The sequence below is a fragment of the Caenorhabditis remanei genome, chromosome IV (genome assembly GCF_010183535.1).
Source record: "Caenorhabditis remanei strain PX506 chromosome IV, whole genome shotgun sequence".
Lineage (NCBI taxonomy): Eukaryota > Metazoa > Nematoda > Chromadorea > Rhabditida > Rhabditidae > Caenorhabditis > Caenorhabditis remanei.
This window is the reverse complement of record NC_071331.1, coordinates 21,677,184-21,694,151: the sequence shown is the minus strand read 5'-3', so window position 1 is coordinate 21,694,151 and position 16,968 is coordinate 21,677,184. Positions and strand designations below refer to the sequence as shown.

Below are 16,968 nucleotides of genomic sequence, written 5' to 3'. Positions count from 1 at the left end.
GATTGAAACTGCGAGACCTGAGAGTTGTGGGGTTCGTTTGAGAGATGACGCGGTGGTCATCCCATTATCAAACTTCCCGCACCGCTCTGTACCAGGACCTCGATTAAATTTACCTTTTGTGTGATAGTGTGCAGTTGTGTAGATGTTCCTTGTCGTTGAACTATTCCTTGGCTGTTGACGATGCCAGATTGTCGTTTGCGCGTCGAAGTATCAAATGTGCTTCGTACCAGCTGAAACGGGATAACCGAGGGGGAGCTCTGCCGGCGGGAATAACCGGACAGAGAAACGATAACGAGTTTAAACGGGCCGAAAAATTGTAATGCATTAACAATTTTGTTAAGAGGGGAAGTAGGGAATGCGACGAATGTGAGCTCACGAAATTAGGCAACCCCGGCGGTTTCTACTTTAACCGGTGAAGACGGTTCTTACAGTCGCGCTTCCCATTAACCTAAATGAAACCCAAAATGTTAAATTTTACCTAAGATACTAATGAAATCCTACAATTACTAACCTAAAACTACAGGCGGGCCCTCCTGTTAACTAGAAAAAGGGAAGTAAAAGCCCGTGCGCACTAAAAATCGATAAAAAGCGGGGTGGGTGGGTGGGTGTTTAAACGTCTCAAAATTGAGACGCAACTCGCTGCTACCAGTAACGATTATGTGTTTATGCGGGAACACTAAACAGTTATGCGCTTTACTAAAGATTTATTAGTCTATTAACTAAGATTACAGATAAAGGGGCGCGGGGATAAAGGATACAAGAGTGAGTAAAAGGCAACAAAGGTGGGATCAAGAAGATCGGCCTGGTATGAGCTTTCGCCCGGCCTTATATACTGGTGCTGGGGTGGAAGACATTGGCGCCCGCGGGCGTAGGGCAAACGGGAGAGGTCAAATGGTGTGACAATAACAAAGGGTGAGAGATAGAAGTGCGCGTGGAGACGCAGACATTGAAAGTGAGAATTATCAGTCCGTTGAATCCAGTCGATACCTTACAATACAATGTGACCTGTTGGTAACTATGTCCACTATCATTAATAACAATATTAGTAATTTCGGACATGGGTACTGTTGGTTCCAAGGTATACTGTATCACCGGATAGTCATTCATGTTAATGAAAACTACAGTATTCGTAGCGTTTATTCGAATTTCGAAATCTTCTTCGCATCCGTATGGATTCACTTTATCATTCACTAGGTCTACCACTTCATTATTTCTCCATACAGAAATGTCCGTTGTATTAAGGCTCTTATAACCAAAATATAATCGGATGTGGAGTGCATAATCCTTTTTTGGGAATTTCACAAATGAGATTGTAACTCTGAAAATATTGTTTTTAATGGTTCAAAACTTCAAAAATGACCTAGAAATCCGTCTGGTGGCCTAGAAACCCAAAACTAGGCTGCGCATTGTATTCAGGGCGTTGAAAGCTTTCAGAAAAGTACTCACAAGCCTATATTCCGAGTATTTTGGGTCTGACACGATTTACGAGGGTTACTGTAGTTTTCGCGTCGAGACCCAAATTCTTCTAAACCTAGGCGTGTGGGTACTTTTCTGAAAGCCCTCAACGTGCTGATTTCACAAATGTGATTTTCACTGACCATGTGTCAAAACCTATGAAGTTACGGCATAAAATGTAAAAATCAGAATTTCGTAAAGTTTCGAAATTCCGTAACTTACTGAATTTTTGCTTTTTTTTAATGATTTTTGGTTCAAACGATAGGAATTGAGTGGGGCTTTTTGTTAAAAAATATTTTTCAAACTACAGTACCCCCAGAACCCAAAAACTCACTGATTTCCACACGTCGGCGTTTTCCCTCTCATAAAAAATGTTTCTCCTGGATAAAACGGTGACGTAAGATTCATCTGATAACGTTGACCGCTGTATGTTCCGTTGAGAAGAGTCTAGAACAAAAAAAAACGAAATTCCAGAAAATTCTCAATAGAGCGCACTTACATAGTTCTCTGGAATATCAGTGAGACACTTGTGTATACTGTAGTTAAAAATCCACGTATCCGATGTTTCAGTAATTTCAGATTTATAATAATTATCCGATCCATTTGTTATAATCAAAGAAGATGAGACATTCCCAAAAAGGGGCGGAGGTTCTGTATCACGAGGACACGTGTCGGACGGTAGGCTTATCTGAAAATATAGATTGGGAGAATGTGGAATATTTTCAGATCAGGAGATACCTTGATTCCAACTTTTTGACCACTGGAACTGTCAAGTTTTGTCACTTTTCGAATTTCTTGAATTTTAAAACATACATCGAAAAGTTGGTAAGTTGCCGGTGGCAAGGTACCCTCATAACCCTGTAGTTCTCCGAGTCCTCACAATAAATACGCAACGACACTCCGCCAAAGCCTCACGCGCCTACCGTAACCTCAGCGCGTCAGTTCACGTGGACACGTGTACTCCACGTGGCAACAAGTAGTTTTCTGGAGTCGGTTGGCTTTCAGAGTTAGTTCTAGTTTTAGCGTTGGTTGTTTAACCTTTGTTTTGTAAGTTACGCTCTCTTATTTTATTTTCTTGCAATAAACCTTATTTATTGTAAGAAACTGTGTATTTGTCGTCTTATTTTATCAGGACCCTATCACCCCGTATTCGTACGCGGGCAACTTGGGGGCCGAACCGTGTCAATCGTTTTTTTTCGTTATTTTTCCTTGTTTTGCTGTAATTTTCTGGTTTATTTTTCTTCTGTTTGAATAAACGGAGGAATAATTTACTGGTTTTTGGCAGTTTCTTCGTTGGATAACGTGGAAACTTGGAGGAATTCTCCGAAGAATCGAAGTAATCTTCGTCGATTGAAAATCAACGAAAAGTAGACAGTTTTTGAATAGAAACTTAGTTTACGGACAACAACGCAGAAGATGAGCGACAAAACATCGTCGAAGCAGTCAACGTCGAAAGTGGACGACAATCGGATGATTGTTGTGGAAACTCAAATGAGCGTGAAGGAGAGAAGAAAGAAAGTGAAGAAGTTCACTAAACTTATCGCTAGCAGCGTCAAAGTGGAGGACGAAACAAGGTTGCAACTCGGGGAGTTGACAGCAAAATGCAGCGAACAGGAGGCCGATGCGATTCTGGGGCCGATGAGAATTTTCCACAGAGAGTTGTTGGAAAAGTTCGAAGAAATCGGAGGAGATGAATGGCCGCGATCGGTGATTCGAGTTATGAGAGAGTTCAAGCTCGAATCGGTGGAAGAGTTGAGAGAGGCGTGTGCGAAAGCAGCGGAAAGTGAAGAAGCGGAATGGTCCGTGGGAAAAGTAAATCTGGAATTGCAGAAAGTGCAATATGAGAAGAACTTGTTGACGGAGTGCTGAAATGAAGAAAAGGAGATGCTCGGGGAGCAAATCCGGAAAATCCAGAGAGAAAAGGAGGTGGCTGAGGCGCAGGTCAGTAGGCTGGAGAAGGCGCTGAAACAACTGAGGAAGACGGTGGAGCGGCAGGAACGCAAGCCGAATGGCTTGTGGGACGAAACCCAAGGAAACAGAAGCTGGTGCGAGAGGGTGGAAAATTGGGACATCGAGAGAAACGATGAGGGAAACAGGAAGAAAGGAGGAGAAGACGAGTTTAGCAGAAAAACTTTGAGTCGGTCAGGAAGTAGCGAAGTCAACGAAATGGTGCAATGTATGAACAGGATGTTGAAGTTTTCAGCGTTGCCGGAGCCAAAAACGTTTGATGGAACAGGCGAGTTCAAGGAATTCAAACGGGCATTCTTGTTGAAGTACAACCATGTGACGGAGAGTGATGACGAGCTGGTCGCAATCTTGGAGGAAAAGTTTTTGAAAGGGGCAGCTAAGTCATTGTTCAAAACATTGCCGAAGAGATTCGAAAGATCGATACAGTCGCTGTTCGAAGAGTTTGAGCAAAAGCTGCGAAAGCGACAAGGAGATAGCAAGATCGAAGCGCTGAACGAGTTTGAAGGACTGGAGAAAAGGTCGGACCAGAAGATGTGGGAGTATCTCGTGGAGGTGGAGAAGTGGTCGAGGAAGGCGTTCCCGGAGGTAAAGCAGGAGACGTTGTCTCAGATGAGAACAACAAAGCTGATGAAAGCGGTGCGCGGAGATGAGACGTTGCACAAAATGCTCATAATGAAGCGTTTCGAGTTATCGTTGGAAGAACAGTACGATCATCTGAAAGATATCGTGCTGCAACAAGAAAACGAACAGCGTCGTGGAAATGGCCAGAAGAGTGGATATTCTGAAGGCTGGAAGGGGAGAAAGGACTCTCAGTGGAAGGAAAGAGAAGAAGAACGTCCGAAGGCTGAAAATGACTGCGAGAAAGGAGAAACGGTCGCAGATAGAGGAAGTGGGGAAAAGCAGTACTGGAGGGAGCAGAAATGTTTTTCATGTGGAGGTGTTGGACACTTGGCGCGTCAATGCTCACCGAAGCCAGTTCAAAGTGTAGAAGTGAGAGGAAAAGGAGAAGGTGTAGGCAAAGTAGCTGTGGAGACGGTTAAGTTGCTGGGACAAGAGCGGAGAATGGTGATCGACAGTGGAGCCGCGGTGTCGGTGATGTCAACTGGAGCATGGGATGGACTGAAGAAGGGTTGCCGAAATTGGATGGAGGTGGTGAAAAGGTTAAGGAAACCGAGCTTCGAAGTGATCGATACTTCGAAAAAGAAGATGCGTATCATTCAGCAAATCGAAGTACCGATTCAAGTGAGAGATAGGAAGGCGGAAGTAGTTTTTCAGATCGTTGAGAACGGTGCTGAAATAATGCTGCTTGGAACGAACGCATTCGAAAGTATTGGAGTTTCGTTGGAGTGGAAAAGGGAAAGAACGGAGGTTCAACAGAAGAAGGGAAAGAGAGATGCGACGAGAAAGGGGGAAAGCAAGGAAAGTCTGTCAAGAGGAGAGACGAGAAGTGAGGAGAAGAAGGTGTTCATGGTAGGAAATCTGGGAATCCGGGTGGAAAACACGAATTCTTCCGGAAAAACTGCGGAGAAGAGCAAGGAAATCGCTGTGGATACAGTGACGGAAGAGAAAAAAGAAGGGATGAAGCCAAAGAAGACGGTGATTAGAGAATCGAAGATTCTCATAACTCCGAGAATTGGCGTGAAAGGAAAATCTATCTTTGAGTATCAGAAAAGTGCGCTGAAAACGGGGAAGGATAAATTCGATTTTGCGAATGTAGAATCGATCGTATTCTTGTTAGAGCTCACGGAGGACGAGGAAACGAACCAAAAGTTGGGTGACTTGGTGCGAAAATTAGCTGAGGAAGTGAAGGAGATCACGATCATTCCATACAAAATGGATGGTGCAAAATCGGGATTGGTGGAAAGTTGGAAACGGAGTTGGATAACTGCCGGTCATGTGAAGTGGAGCGATTCGGCTGCGAGTGCGGGCGAAAAGTTCAAAACGTGGGAACAACTGCTGGAGTTCCTGGACGCGAGGACGACGGAGAATGTGGTGGTGGCCCAACTGAGAAAAGAGTCGGTGACTTCGGAGCCACGGATAGAGGAGGACAAATGGAGTCACCAGTGATGTCATCTTGGTGGACAATCCAAATTGTTAATTAAGTGTTTGTTTTAGTAGCAGTGTAAAATTAGGGTAGCATTTTGCATTGAGGTCTCCTAAAGACAACTTTTGTTTATTTTTTATGTTAGGGTGGTGTGACTGAGTTTAGGCTAGGTGGTGTGAGATAAGGGGAGAAGAATGTAAGTCGTATCTGTGAGAGTACTCGAACCGGTCGGGGCCCGGTTTCTGTAAAGGGGGGGAAGTTGCCGGTGGCAAGGTACCCTCATAACCCTGTAGTTCTCCGAGTCCTCACAATAAATACGCAACGACACTCCGCCAAAAGCTCACGCGCCTACCGTAACCTCAGCGCGTCAGTTCACGTGGACACGTGTACTCCACGTGGCAACAAGTAGTTTTCTGGAGTCGGTTGGCTTTCAGAGTTAGTTCTAGTTTTAGCGTTGGTTGTTTAACCTTTGTTTTGTAAGTTACGCTCTCTTATTTTATTTTCTTGCAATAAACCTTATTTATTGTAAGAAACTGTGTATTTGTCGTCTTATTTTATCAGGACCCTATCACCCCGTATTCGTACGCGGGCAACTGGTAAACTAGCTGAAAATTTCTAGAGATTGAATTTTTCGAAATTTCATAAATGTCGTTCGAATCAGGAAAAGTAGAGCTTTTTTTACTCTAAACCCCACCATGATTATACTTTTTTGAAAGCTCTCGTCATCCTGAGTTCAAATATTTTGCTTTTGTGGCCTAACTTTCCTAATTTGAAATTCTCGGCCACCTTTTACAAACCCACCACACAATCCCACTCTTTCCAACATTTGTCAAGACAATCCGCCCAATTTTCTTCGCTTTTTTCAGAATTTGAAAATTCGAAGGGTGTCCCATAGACCACGACCATTTTCACATTTTCAGATATATCAGGTTTATAGCAGAATATCGAGAAAATGAGAAAAACCTCCAGAAAAAGAGTTCTAGTCACCATTTTCCAATGTCAAAATGAGAAAAGTGAAACAAATTTAGTTCCCTTTCACTAGTTGTCACATTTGACACCTCCCACTTTGTCTCAAGTGGTTTCACTCTTTTTGTTTCGAACAAAAAACTAAAAAAATCAGAGATCTATGACCACCATGGCCTAGAAATCCACCAGGTGGCCTAGAAACCCAACATTTGTCTGCGTAATGGATTAAGGAGAACGAGAGCTTTCAAAAAACTACCCACAAGATATACATTTGCAGTGATTTGGTTCTCTAAACTACTCGGAATATAGGCTCTTGGGTATGTTTCTGAAAACCCTCGATGAGCTAAATCCGAGAAAGTTAGTTTCAAGACAATTGGGCTAAAACTAATGGAGATACGTAAATTGTTGTGTTGTCGTGGTGAGACCCAAATTTTTGAAATTTTTGAAACCTGTGCGTGTGGGTGCTTTTCTGAATGCCCTCAAAACGCTAATTTCAAAAATATGATTTTCATTGACATTATGTCGAAACTTAAAAAGTTATGACATTAAATGTGAAAATGTAATTTTCGAAATATTTCGAAATTCCATAACTCACTGAGTTTATGCATGTTTTCATTGGTCTAAGGTTTAAACGATAGGAATTGAGTAGGGCTAGTTACTAAAATATGTTTTCTGCATGTTTTTTTCAGAATACATTCAATTCATCAGTTATTACGACAAATTGCAAAAATATTGAACAACAAGTGTAGTCTTCATTTGCACAGAGAGTAAGCTATTAAACCATGCTTAAAACTTGTACATTTCCTTCATTATAGCATCCAGTGTCTGCTCACAATGGTACATACTGAAATTTTGGGTTTTTCTGATTAAATTATTATTATTTCTCAAAATTCTTACCTCACAATTCCCGGTCCATCCGATATAATACAATGTGACCTGTTGATAACTATGTCCACTATCATTAATAACAAAATTAGTAATGTCCCACAAGGGTACTGTAGGCTCCAAGGTATACTGTATCACCGGATAGTCATTCATGAAAATGAAAACTACAGTATTCGTAGCGTTTATTCGAATTTCGAAATCTTCTTCGCATCCGTATGGATTTATTTGATTATCCACTGGTCTTACCACTTTATCATTTTTCCATACAGAAATATCCGTTGTATTAAGGCTCTTATAACCAAAGTATAATCGGATGTGGAGTGCAAAATCCTTTTCTGGGAATTTCACAAATGAGATTGTAACTCTGAAAATAGTGTTTTTAATGGTTCAAAACTTTAAAAATGACCTAGAATCCCGTCTGGTGGCATAGAAACCCAAAACTAGGCCGCGCGTTGTACTCAGGGCGTTGAAAGCTTTCAGAAAAGTACCCACAAGCCTATATTCCGAGTATTTTTTGTCTCGACACGACTTACAAGGGTTACTGTAGTTTTCGCGTCGAGACCCAAATTCTTCTAAACCTAGGCGTCTGGGTACTTTTCTGAAAGCCCTCAGCGTGCTGATTTCAAAAATGTAATTTTCAATGATTTTGTGTCAAAAACTATAAAGTTATGGCATAAAATGTGAATATCAGTTTTTTTCGAAAAGTTTCGAAATTCCATAACTCACTGAATTTTTGCTCGTTTTCATTGGTTTTGGGTTCAAACGATAGGAATTGAGTGGAGCTATTTGTTAAAAAATATTTTTCAAACTACAGTACCCCCCAGAACCCAAAAACTCACTGATTTCCATACGTCGGCGTTTTCCCTCTCATAAAAAATGTTTCTCCTGGATAAAACGGGGACGTAAGATTCATCTGATAACGTTGACCGCTATATGTTCCGTTGAGAAGAGTCTAGAACAAAAAAAAACAAATTTCCAGCAAATTCTCAATAGAGCGCACTTACATAGTTCTCAGGAATATCAGTGAGACACTTGTGTATACTGTAGTTGAAATTCCACGTATCCGATGTTTCAGTAATTTCAGATTTATAATAATTATCCGATCCATTTGTTATAATCAAAGAAGATGAGTCATTCCCGAAAAGGGGCGGAGGTTCTGTATCACGTGGACACATGTCGGTAAAAAGACTTATCTGAAAATATAGATTCTGGAATATTCTGAAATCAGGAAATACCTTGATTCCAACTTTGTGACCACTGGAACTATCTAGTTTTAACACTTTTTGAATTTCTTGAATTTTAAAATATTCACATCCATCGGAGAGTTGTGAAACTACCTGAAAATTTCCAGGATTTGAAAGTTTTTGAAATTTCATCAATGTCGTTATAATCAGGAGAACGAGAGCTTTCAGAAAAGTATAAAAATGTCTATGTTGGGTCTCACCACGAAAACTACAGTAACCCCTGTAAATCTGGTCGAGACTCAAAACACACACAATATTTAGATTCAGCTCGTTAAGACGGTTCGAATGAGTATAATCATGACTAGGTTTGAAGCAAGTTGGGTCTCGACACGATTTTCGAGGGTTACTGTAGTTTTCGTGGTGGGACCCAAAGTGGTCGGAACCTAGGCTTGTGGGTACTTTTCTGAACGCCCTCGACAAGCTGAATTCAAAAATGTAGCGTTCGAGTAGATAATGTCAAAACTGACTGAGTTACAATAATAAATGTAAAAACAAGATTTTCGAATATTTCGAAAATTTTCGAAATTCTGTAACTCAATCAGTTTTTGTTGGTTTTTGCTGATTTCAGGGTTAAAATCAGTGGAGAAAATTGAATTTTCATTAAAAAATTGTTCTAACTACTGTAATACATACATCAGTACTTTTGAAAAAAAAACTACAGTAATCCACAACTAGAAGAAGTCGGTAGCCTAGGATTGTAATGAGGAGAAAAAGAGCTCTCATAGGGTGAAAACTACAGTAATCTTTTTTGTCTTTCATTTTCGTGCTTTCACTCCATGATTATACTTTGCTGAAAGCTCTCGTCATTCTGAATTTAAATTTCTTGCTTTTGTGGCCTAACTTTCCCACTTTGGGATTCTAGGCCAGCAAACAAACCCACCACACAATCCCATTGCTTCCAACATTTTTGAAGACAATCCGCCCAATTTTCTTCGGATTTTTCAGGATTCGTGAATTCTAATGGTTTCCCGAAGACGACTACCATTTTCACATTTTCAGACAATGGAGGTCTATAGCAGATAGATATAGAAGGGAGCAGGAGTAACAAGAGGATTGAAAACATTCTTGTGGAAACAAGAAGAATGAAAAAATGTTTGAGAAAAGAGAAACGTTTTGTGTCTCGTAGGCACAGCAGCAGACATTAAATCCCTCTTTTTTATTACTAAATTGTATTACTGAGTGTCTGGGTTACGGTAAATTTTATTCGTTTGATCTTCTGAAACTACACATTCCTTGAACAAATAAATGCAGTATGCACATTCGAAATGTTTCTTATCAGTTTTTCAATAATGCTCTTCCGATTGCTAAAAGTATAGCACAGTGCAAACTATATTATATTACGAATTGAAAAAAAATAATTATTGAAAATAATTTAAACTCTTGAAAAAAATTCCAGTGCGCTCACATAGTTCTCTGAAATATCTGAGATCCTCGTGTCAAAACTTATAAAGTAAGAATCAGATTTTCGAAAAGTTTCGAAATTCCAAAACTCACTGAATTTTTGCTCGTTTGGGTTGGTTTCAGGCATAAAATGCTGCCAGGAGTCTGAAATTTGCAGGAAAAACAATATAAAACAAAAATTCAAAATTTTAGAGTCTAGTTGTGTTTATACAGGGTGGCTAATAAGTATACAACGCTGTGGCCACCCCTTCTGTCTCCAGAAGGCCGCCGGTAATGTGCCGAGTGGGGTGGGAACATGCGCCCAAAATAGACTTCCGTTTTAGGTGGTTCAGAGGTAAAAGGAAGTGTCCCGCTGTACAGTTAACACGTGTATTAAATAACCGATTTATTCAGGGGAAAAGCATGACCCGCGAGGGACTGCATTAAAAACCTGATCGATTATTTCCTTTAGGAAATTACATGAAAAGGGAGAAAAGAAGTAAGCGAGGTATTCGAGGAGTCTCTCTGGGGATTCCTAGCTAGTTAAAGCTTAGGGGTGTCCAGAGGGACGCCGACGAGGCTCACGTACAACTTCTAAACAAACAACAAAAGAGAGAATTGTTAAAAGAACAAAACTAAAAACAAGACTGAATTAATTAATGGCTTTTAGGCCAAGTGGGGGTGTCGGTCGAGTACGGTCACAGTCGTTGGCAGGTGTGCGGCGCGGCGAGACCCGACGAGGAAATAGTGTGCGCCTTTGACTGGAGAGACGCAGACACGACTTGTTGGCGGCGATTTGAATTGAGGAATATTACTTCCGCCTGAAATGGGGTTAAAGGGACAGGGAAGAAGGGAGATAATTAACTGAAAGTAAAATACGTAATAAATATAAACTAAATTAGAATAATTTAGTAATATAAATTACATTTTAGTTTGGAGTGGGACAGGAACCTGATTCGGGGACCAGGGGACTGTCAACACTCCGGGGGGTCTGAGGCCCGGCTTCTTGCGTTATGCAAGCATAACATGCAAGGTTAGCTTTCGATTTGCGAGGGTTGAAAGGCCGGACACGGTGACTGAGTGATCGAGCTTTCGCACGATCTACGGGATCAGGGCGAGAAGACACCATTGGATAACTGACACCAGGACATTGGTTAACAATATCTGTGGGTCCATCATCGTCATGGGAGATCGCGGAACCTGAGGACTCCGTCCAGTCATCCATTTTAGCGGTTGCTCGTTGTCGAGGGGCTTTAGGATTAGAATACATCTTTGCAGAATCGTTACTAGATGCGTGGCGTTTAGCATCCAAGTTAGGGATTCTCTGCATGGATCCTTTTCCAGATGCGTCTGAACGACAAGTATCTGAATCCGGGGCACGAGGAGGTACCTTGGCTTTGGAGGCGCCTGAACGACTAGCTTCCAAGTTCGGGACTTCCCACCAGGATCCTTTTCCAGATGCGCCTGGACGGCAAGCATCTGAATCCGGTGCTGGGGGTACTATCCGTCCTTTGGATGTGCCAGATCGACCAACATCCATAACTGACCCTGTGTCTGAGAAAACGGCCGTACCAGAGCGAGGTTTACCATCAAAGGCTAAAGAATTAGCAATTCGAGGGGGACCACTCTCGGGTATTGACACGTATTCTGGAGGCTGCAGTCTTCTTCTTTTCCTGGGTGCGCCTGAACGACAAGCATCCATGTCCGTGGCAGATTCGGCTGGTGGGGCAGTGCCGGATCGAGGTGTACCGTCGAAGGCCAATGAATTAGCATTTCGAGGGGAACCACTATCGGGCAATTGCTCGAGACCAGATGACTTTAGTCCAATCCTTATCTTGGATGCGCCAGATCGACAAGCGTCCAAAGTCGGAATTTCCCGCCAGGATCCTTCTTCAGATGAGTCTGAATCCGGGGCTAGAGGTACGATTCTTCCTTTGGGGGCGCCTGATCGACAAGCTTCCAAGCTCGGGACTTCCCGCCAGGATCCTTCTTCAGACGAATCTGAATCCGGTGCTGGAGGTACCATCCTTTCTTTGGGTGCGCCTGATCGACAAGTATCCAAGGTCGGGCAAGGAGGCACGAGTTTTGGCTCGGTCCCATTAGACTTCAGTCCAATTCCTTCTGTAGGTGTGCCAGAACGACAAACTCCTACATCCGGAATCTTCTTTGAATCCGCTACATTCAACGTTTCGCTGCAGACTTGTACTTTAACTTTCGAAAATTTCTTTCCTTCGTCGCTGGTCTTCAACAAATTGTTTACCCATTGAAGTACCATAAAAACGCTAGATACTTCTACCAAATCTCCGTTTGGTTTCCGGATGAGCTCGGTGTCATTGAAACAATGAATTCCGAGGTAACGGGAAACCATAATCTTACCCTTCTCCTGAGTTCTCCGTGGTTCCAGTCGAGGGATTGTGGTACCTTCGCAAGTCTCCAGAAGAAAACATTCTTCTGTGGATTTCCGCAACCGGGGAGTTTCTCTATCGCATTGTCTACTTGTTGTTCCATGACGAGGGATTCCGAGACCATTTTGCACAGGATTGCACGTTCCTTGTAGGTTGACATGAATGGAATTTTCGTCAGTAATTCCGGGTTGACGATTCATATACGGGCCAAGACGAGGGTAAATCCAAAAGTAGAAGACGACGTGTAGTGTTCTTCGTACAGTATAAGAATTACTGGAGTTGACATGAAGGGGGCCGGATTTTATATTGAGACGAGGATGTGCGAGGTCGGTGAAGATTTCGTCGGTTGGAACAATTGAGAGATCAATACGAGAGAGAGTTTCCGCGGTGAGAAGGCGAGAACTTGCTAGGGTAACAATCCGAGATGGGAACTGGAGAGCTCGAGGATCTGGAAAAATAATTGGAACAAATGGAGAAAATTCCGCGTGCCTTGCGGCTACTACAGAAACTTCAACGGGTGGCCTCATAGAGTGAATTGAGAACGTTGCGATGCAAGGGGGATCTTGAGGGGGTCGAAAATCATGATCTCTCTGAACCGGCTCAAGAGCTGGAACGTCTTCCGAGGAGGAGACTTCGAAGAAAATCGAATGATTCTAGCCACTCGCAGATCTTGCCGTTGCACCTAACAGTCGCATCATGGATTTCTCGAATGCTACTGTATAACGGTTCAATTGCTCTTAGAGGCACTGTTGCTGGCAAGGCAACAGTTGGCGTGCGAGCCGAGGACGGCCCAAAACCAACCCCTGGAGAATTATTGCGAGCCCCCGAGGGGGCCACGAAAAAACTCAGACTGATGGGTTCTGGCTGTGGACTGTCCGCCGTTAGACGTACTAGAGATCAGGGACTCATCCCATTCGGGACCTTCCGTGATCTCTTTCGATCTCTTAGAGGCATGCGCAGGACGAAATCTATCAAAGAAGGCACACTCGTTTAAGTAACTCGTGTATGCTTCAATTATTTGATCTGTCGACGGTTGCGCACCGTTGTCGAACAACGGTTTGATGATGTTTAGAATCATCTCCGGCAACTTCTCAATGAGGGTGCGTACAAACGCAGGAGAATCTACATCCTCCTTTAGGTCTCGAAGCTTTAGGATTAGCGATTTGCAATCATGTAGCTGGCGAGACATACGTTTGTGGTCAAACTCGTGGAAACTGAGCTCACGGAAACGGGCCAGGGCTTCCGTCACTTCCGAAGTATCTCCACAAAAAGCAGTTCGAAGTCCGTTTAACGAAGCTTCGATCGCTTCTCGGGTGTCACTAAGGTCGACATAGAACCGATGGGCGTCTCCGACAAGTTTCTTTTCCAAAAGAGCTAGGCGCATCTCATCTGAAAGTCGCGGATTCTCCATGCCAAGTTTCTCGAACAACGAGATGAACCTCTTGTATTTGAATGGATCGCCAGAAAATTCCGGGAGAATAGACTCGAGGTCGTAAAATGACAACCAATAGTTATTCGACCTTATTTTTCTGTCTCTCTCAGCCGCACGACACTCGTCGTAAGTGTCCTCTTCAGAGGAGACTTCGTTTCGAGATTGTGGGGCAAGAGTCCAATCAGTGCGAGCGTGTTCCTTCCTTTCGCTGTCAGACAGAGAATGGAAGTTCGAGGGAACGTTGGCGCGAGGAGTTGATGCTACTATCTGTGTATCCGAGGTCATGAAACGTCCACCACTTCCTGGGTACATCTTATTGATGTAGTCAGAAAGAATAGGTGATGACCGGATAACCTGAATCTGACACTGGCGTGTCGGGTGATCTGACGACATGCAGAGAACGCATAAATGGTTCCTAGCACAATAGGCCGGTAGCTTCGGGCTATCACAGTCGAAAAGATCATGACTACCTCTACAGACCGGGCACGAGATCGACTGTCCAGGGGACGCGCGGTTCGGAGCCGTTCCGAGAGGTAGACTAGAGGCTTCGTGGTTCTCGGTATTTGAACGAATATCCGAGGAGACCACTGGAGGAACTTGCGTTCCACCGGGGTTGTTGATTCCGACGGTCTCGTGGGCGGTAGCCGAAGCTGAGTGCCCGTAGACCAATGAATCTACCATTCCATTCGATGAAGGATGTTGTCTGCGAGTTGTTGGTGCGAGATCTCCATCACGAGGGAACAGTTCTTCCTGATTTGGATCGAAATCGGAAGAGGGGGCGAGCGAATCATCCACGAAGGGTTCTTCGTTCTCCTGGGGTGTGTTTTCCACGTTCTCCGCGATATCTTCTATTTCCGTAGGAGATATCTTCTCGAGGCATTGGCAACCTTGTTCCTCGAGGACTCTTTTCAGCTCCGAAATTGCTTCTTTGAGAATTGGCAGGGTGTCTGTACGGGGCTTCAGGTCGAGGTGATCTGTAGCCACTTGACAGAGTTCCGCAATTTCCTTGGAAGACAAGTGCAACTTGGCTTTTGAAACGAATTGATGAAAATGAGAATTCGTCTCAATCATTCCTGAAATGACGAGCATCTGCTTGCGCAGTTCGTCGATGTTCTTGAGTCCGAGGGCATCCCGATTGGCCAATGTGTCATCGATGATCTTGTGTGCTTCCTCCGCTGCTTTAGAGCCGGCGGCGTTAGCACGATTGATCGCAGTCTTGACGTCGAACTGCACTTTCCGGAAGTTTTTCGATGACAGAAGTGGAGACGCGAGGGTAGCGGTGACAGCATCAGTTGTTGGCGAGGTGTCGCTCCGCAGTTGTTGTCCGGTACCAGACATTGTCGTTGTTCACAAGGGTTGAAGGCGATGGCTGAAATTACAAAAATATTCTTAAAGAGAATTGAGACCAAGCGGCGGGGCTATAAGACGATTGAGACAGAGAAACAAAGAAACAAAACGCTAAGTAGTCCGCTCCAGCTTGGGCGAGTCCTGACGTCCATCCACGAACTGTACACATTCGAAGCTGAAAACCAGGCTACACAACAAAACTAAAATCGTAGCATCAGCTGTGCTCAGTAGGAGGATGAGTCAGATGAGCTCCGAGACGTTGCCTTGGTAGGACGAATACCAAGTTATAATTACGTCTAACTCTAACTTAGTTCATCCTATACGGATGTTATACAACGTATATCTCGTCCTGGCTCATCTACTCATCGACCCTCACTTCGAGACGTGAAAAACCTTCACTTTCGAGAGTGTCGAGGCAGTATAATACTAAAATTTTTAGAAATGAAGTGGCTTGGGGTGTTGTCGCTTTACCGTAAGCTAGACACTTTCAGAGCCTCGCAACTCTGAGATACGAGAGGGGACCTTTCCAGATAAGAGTTCTGAATTGGCTCTGGGATATCGTTTACCAGACGAGTACCCATTCAAATCGCGAGGGACTACAGTTTCAACTCGTTCGTTAGAGTCATACTACTGTATCGCGAGGGCGTGTTCTCCACTGTCTGGTGGCTTCTCACCATAACACAGAGGTCTTCCGACAAAACACTGCGAATTTACCCCTGAAGTAATCCGTCAGATGAAACTGGATCTGCTAATAGGAACTTCGGAACCCTTCGGTAGGGCACTACTACTTGGTGGGAGTGGCTGGGTCCTCTTATCAACTCCAACACTCGATCAAGGCTATAGTAGCTTCTGGACAGGGAAACTAGGCTTGTCCGACGCTTGTCGGTTTTCAACAAACCCTCTCTAGCGGGTAGCATTTAGAATCGCGGCTCATTATAGATCTCTGATGTATCGAGGATACGTATGAGACAGGATCTAGAGCTTAGATAGCATGCTCGGTCCCCTAGAGAAGTCGGGAATATGTCCTCCTTGACCAGACGATCGAAATCGCCCGTTTAATCAACCTTTTACGACTACACGGTGTCACCGCAAAAGACTGAACTAGAGACATGAAATGAAATTGTACGTGTTTCTAAACTAGTACCATAGCATAGACTCGGTTATGTGGAACGATGGAGGGGCTCGACCCACTCATCAACTGGCGGATAGATCCGATGCGGATTTATTGTATTATGGAGCTCTCCATCTGGCTAAGATGCCGCTTTCTTCCATAAACTACCACTTTTCCCAGTGAACCCTCTGAAATTTGAAGCATCCGATGCCTCAAACTCTCGGGTTCTAACCACATCTGTGAACTTTACCGATTTTAACACGCTAGAAAAGCAGTACGATCTTGCCCCAGGACGCTCGAACGATCGTATCGAGCCTGCTTTCTACTCAACGTTGAGTTGGTTTCATAACATTTTACCCCCTTCAAGAGACTCGATCTCGAGAAAGGCTTGTTTCTCATTACATGCATACTTGTAATCTAAAGAGGAGGACGAGGAGTTTAAATCGGACCATCTTGTTCAAGGACGGCTGCTATCTGTACTTAGCATAATTTGCACCAAATATCGTCTCTTGACGAGGAATTCGATGGAGATCAAATGCACTAGTGATGCCCGAGGGCGTATTCATTGCCAAAAAAATTTTTCACTCCGAGCTCATCGTGCTGGTGCTCCAGAGAGACCGTTCAATCTCGCTGAAACCAACCACGACGTCTACAGGAGTACCCATCAGAAGCGGAGAGCATGACGCATACAGCTGCTAGAGCTTTTTTGCACCAGACTTTCGGCCTATAAA

The 16,968-nt window shown here is 43.7% G+C and overlaps 2 protein-coding genes across 2 annotated transcripts; both read left to right on the top strand.

Annotated features, from left to right (window-relative positions):
* Positions 1-2,871: 2,871 nt before the first annotated feature.
* On the top strand, positions 2,872-3,324 carry GCK72_015659 (uncharacterized protein; the record flags this gene model as incomplete). The annotated part of the gene is made up of 1 exon (XM_053731045.1): positions 2,872-3,324. The coding sequence occupies one exon, from the start codon at positions 2,872-2,874 to the stop codon at positions 3,322-3,324; it is 453 nt and encodes a 150-aa protein (XP_053585817.1).
* A 7,946-nt stretch (positions 3,325-11,270) lies between these two features.
* GCK72_015658 (uncharacterized protein) lies at positions 11,271-12,209 on the top strand (the record flags this gene model as incomplete). The annotated part of the gene is made up of 1 exon (XM_053731044.1): positions 11,271-12,209. One exon carries the CDS (start codon positions 11,271-11,273, stop codon positions 12,207-12,209), a length of 939 nt encoding a protein of 312 aa, XP_053585816.1.
* Positions 12,210-16,968: the final 4,759 nt, after the last annotated feature.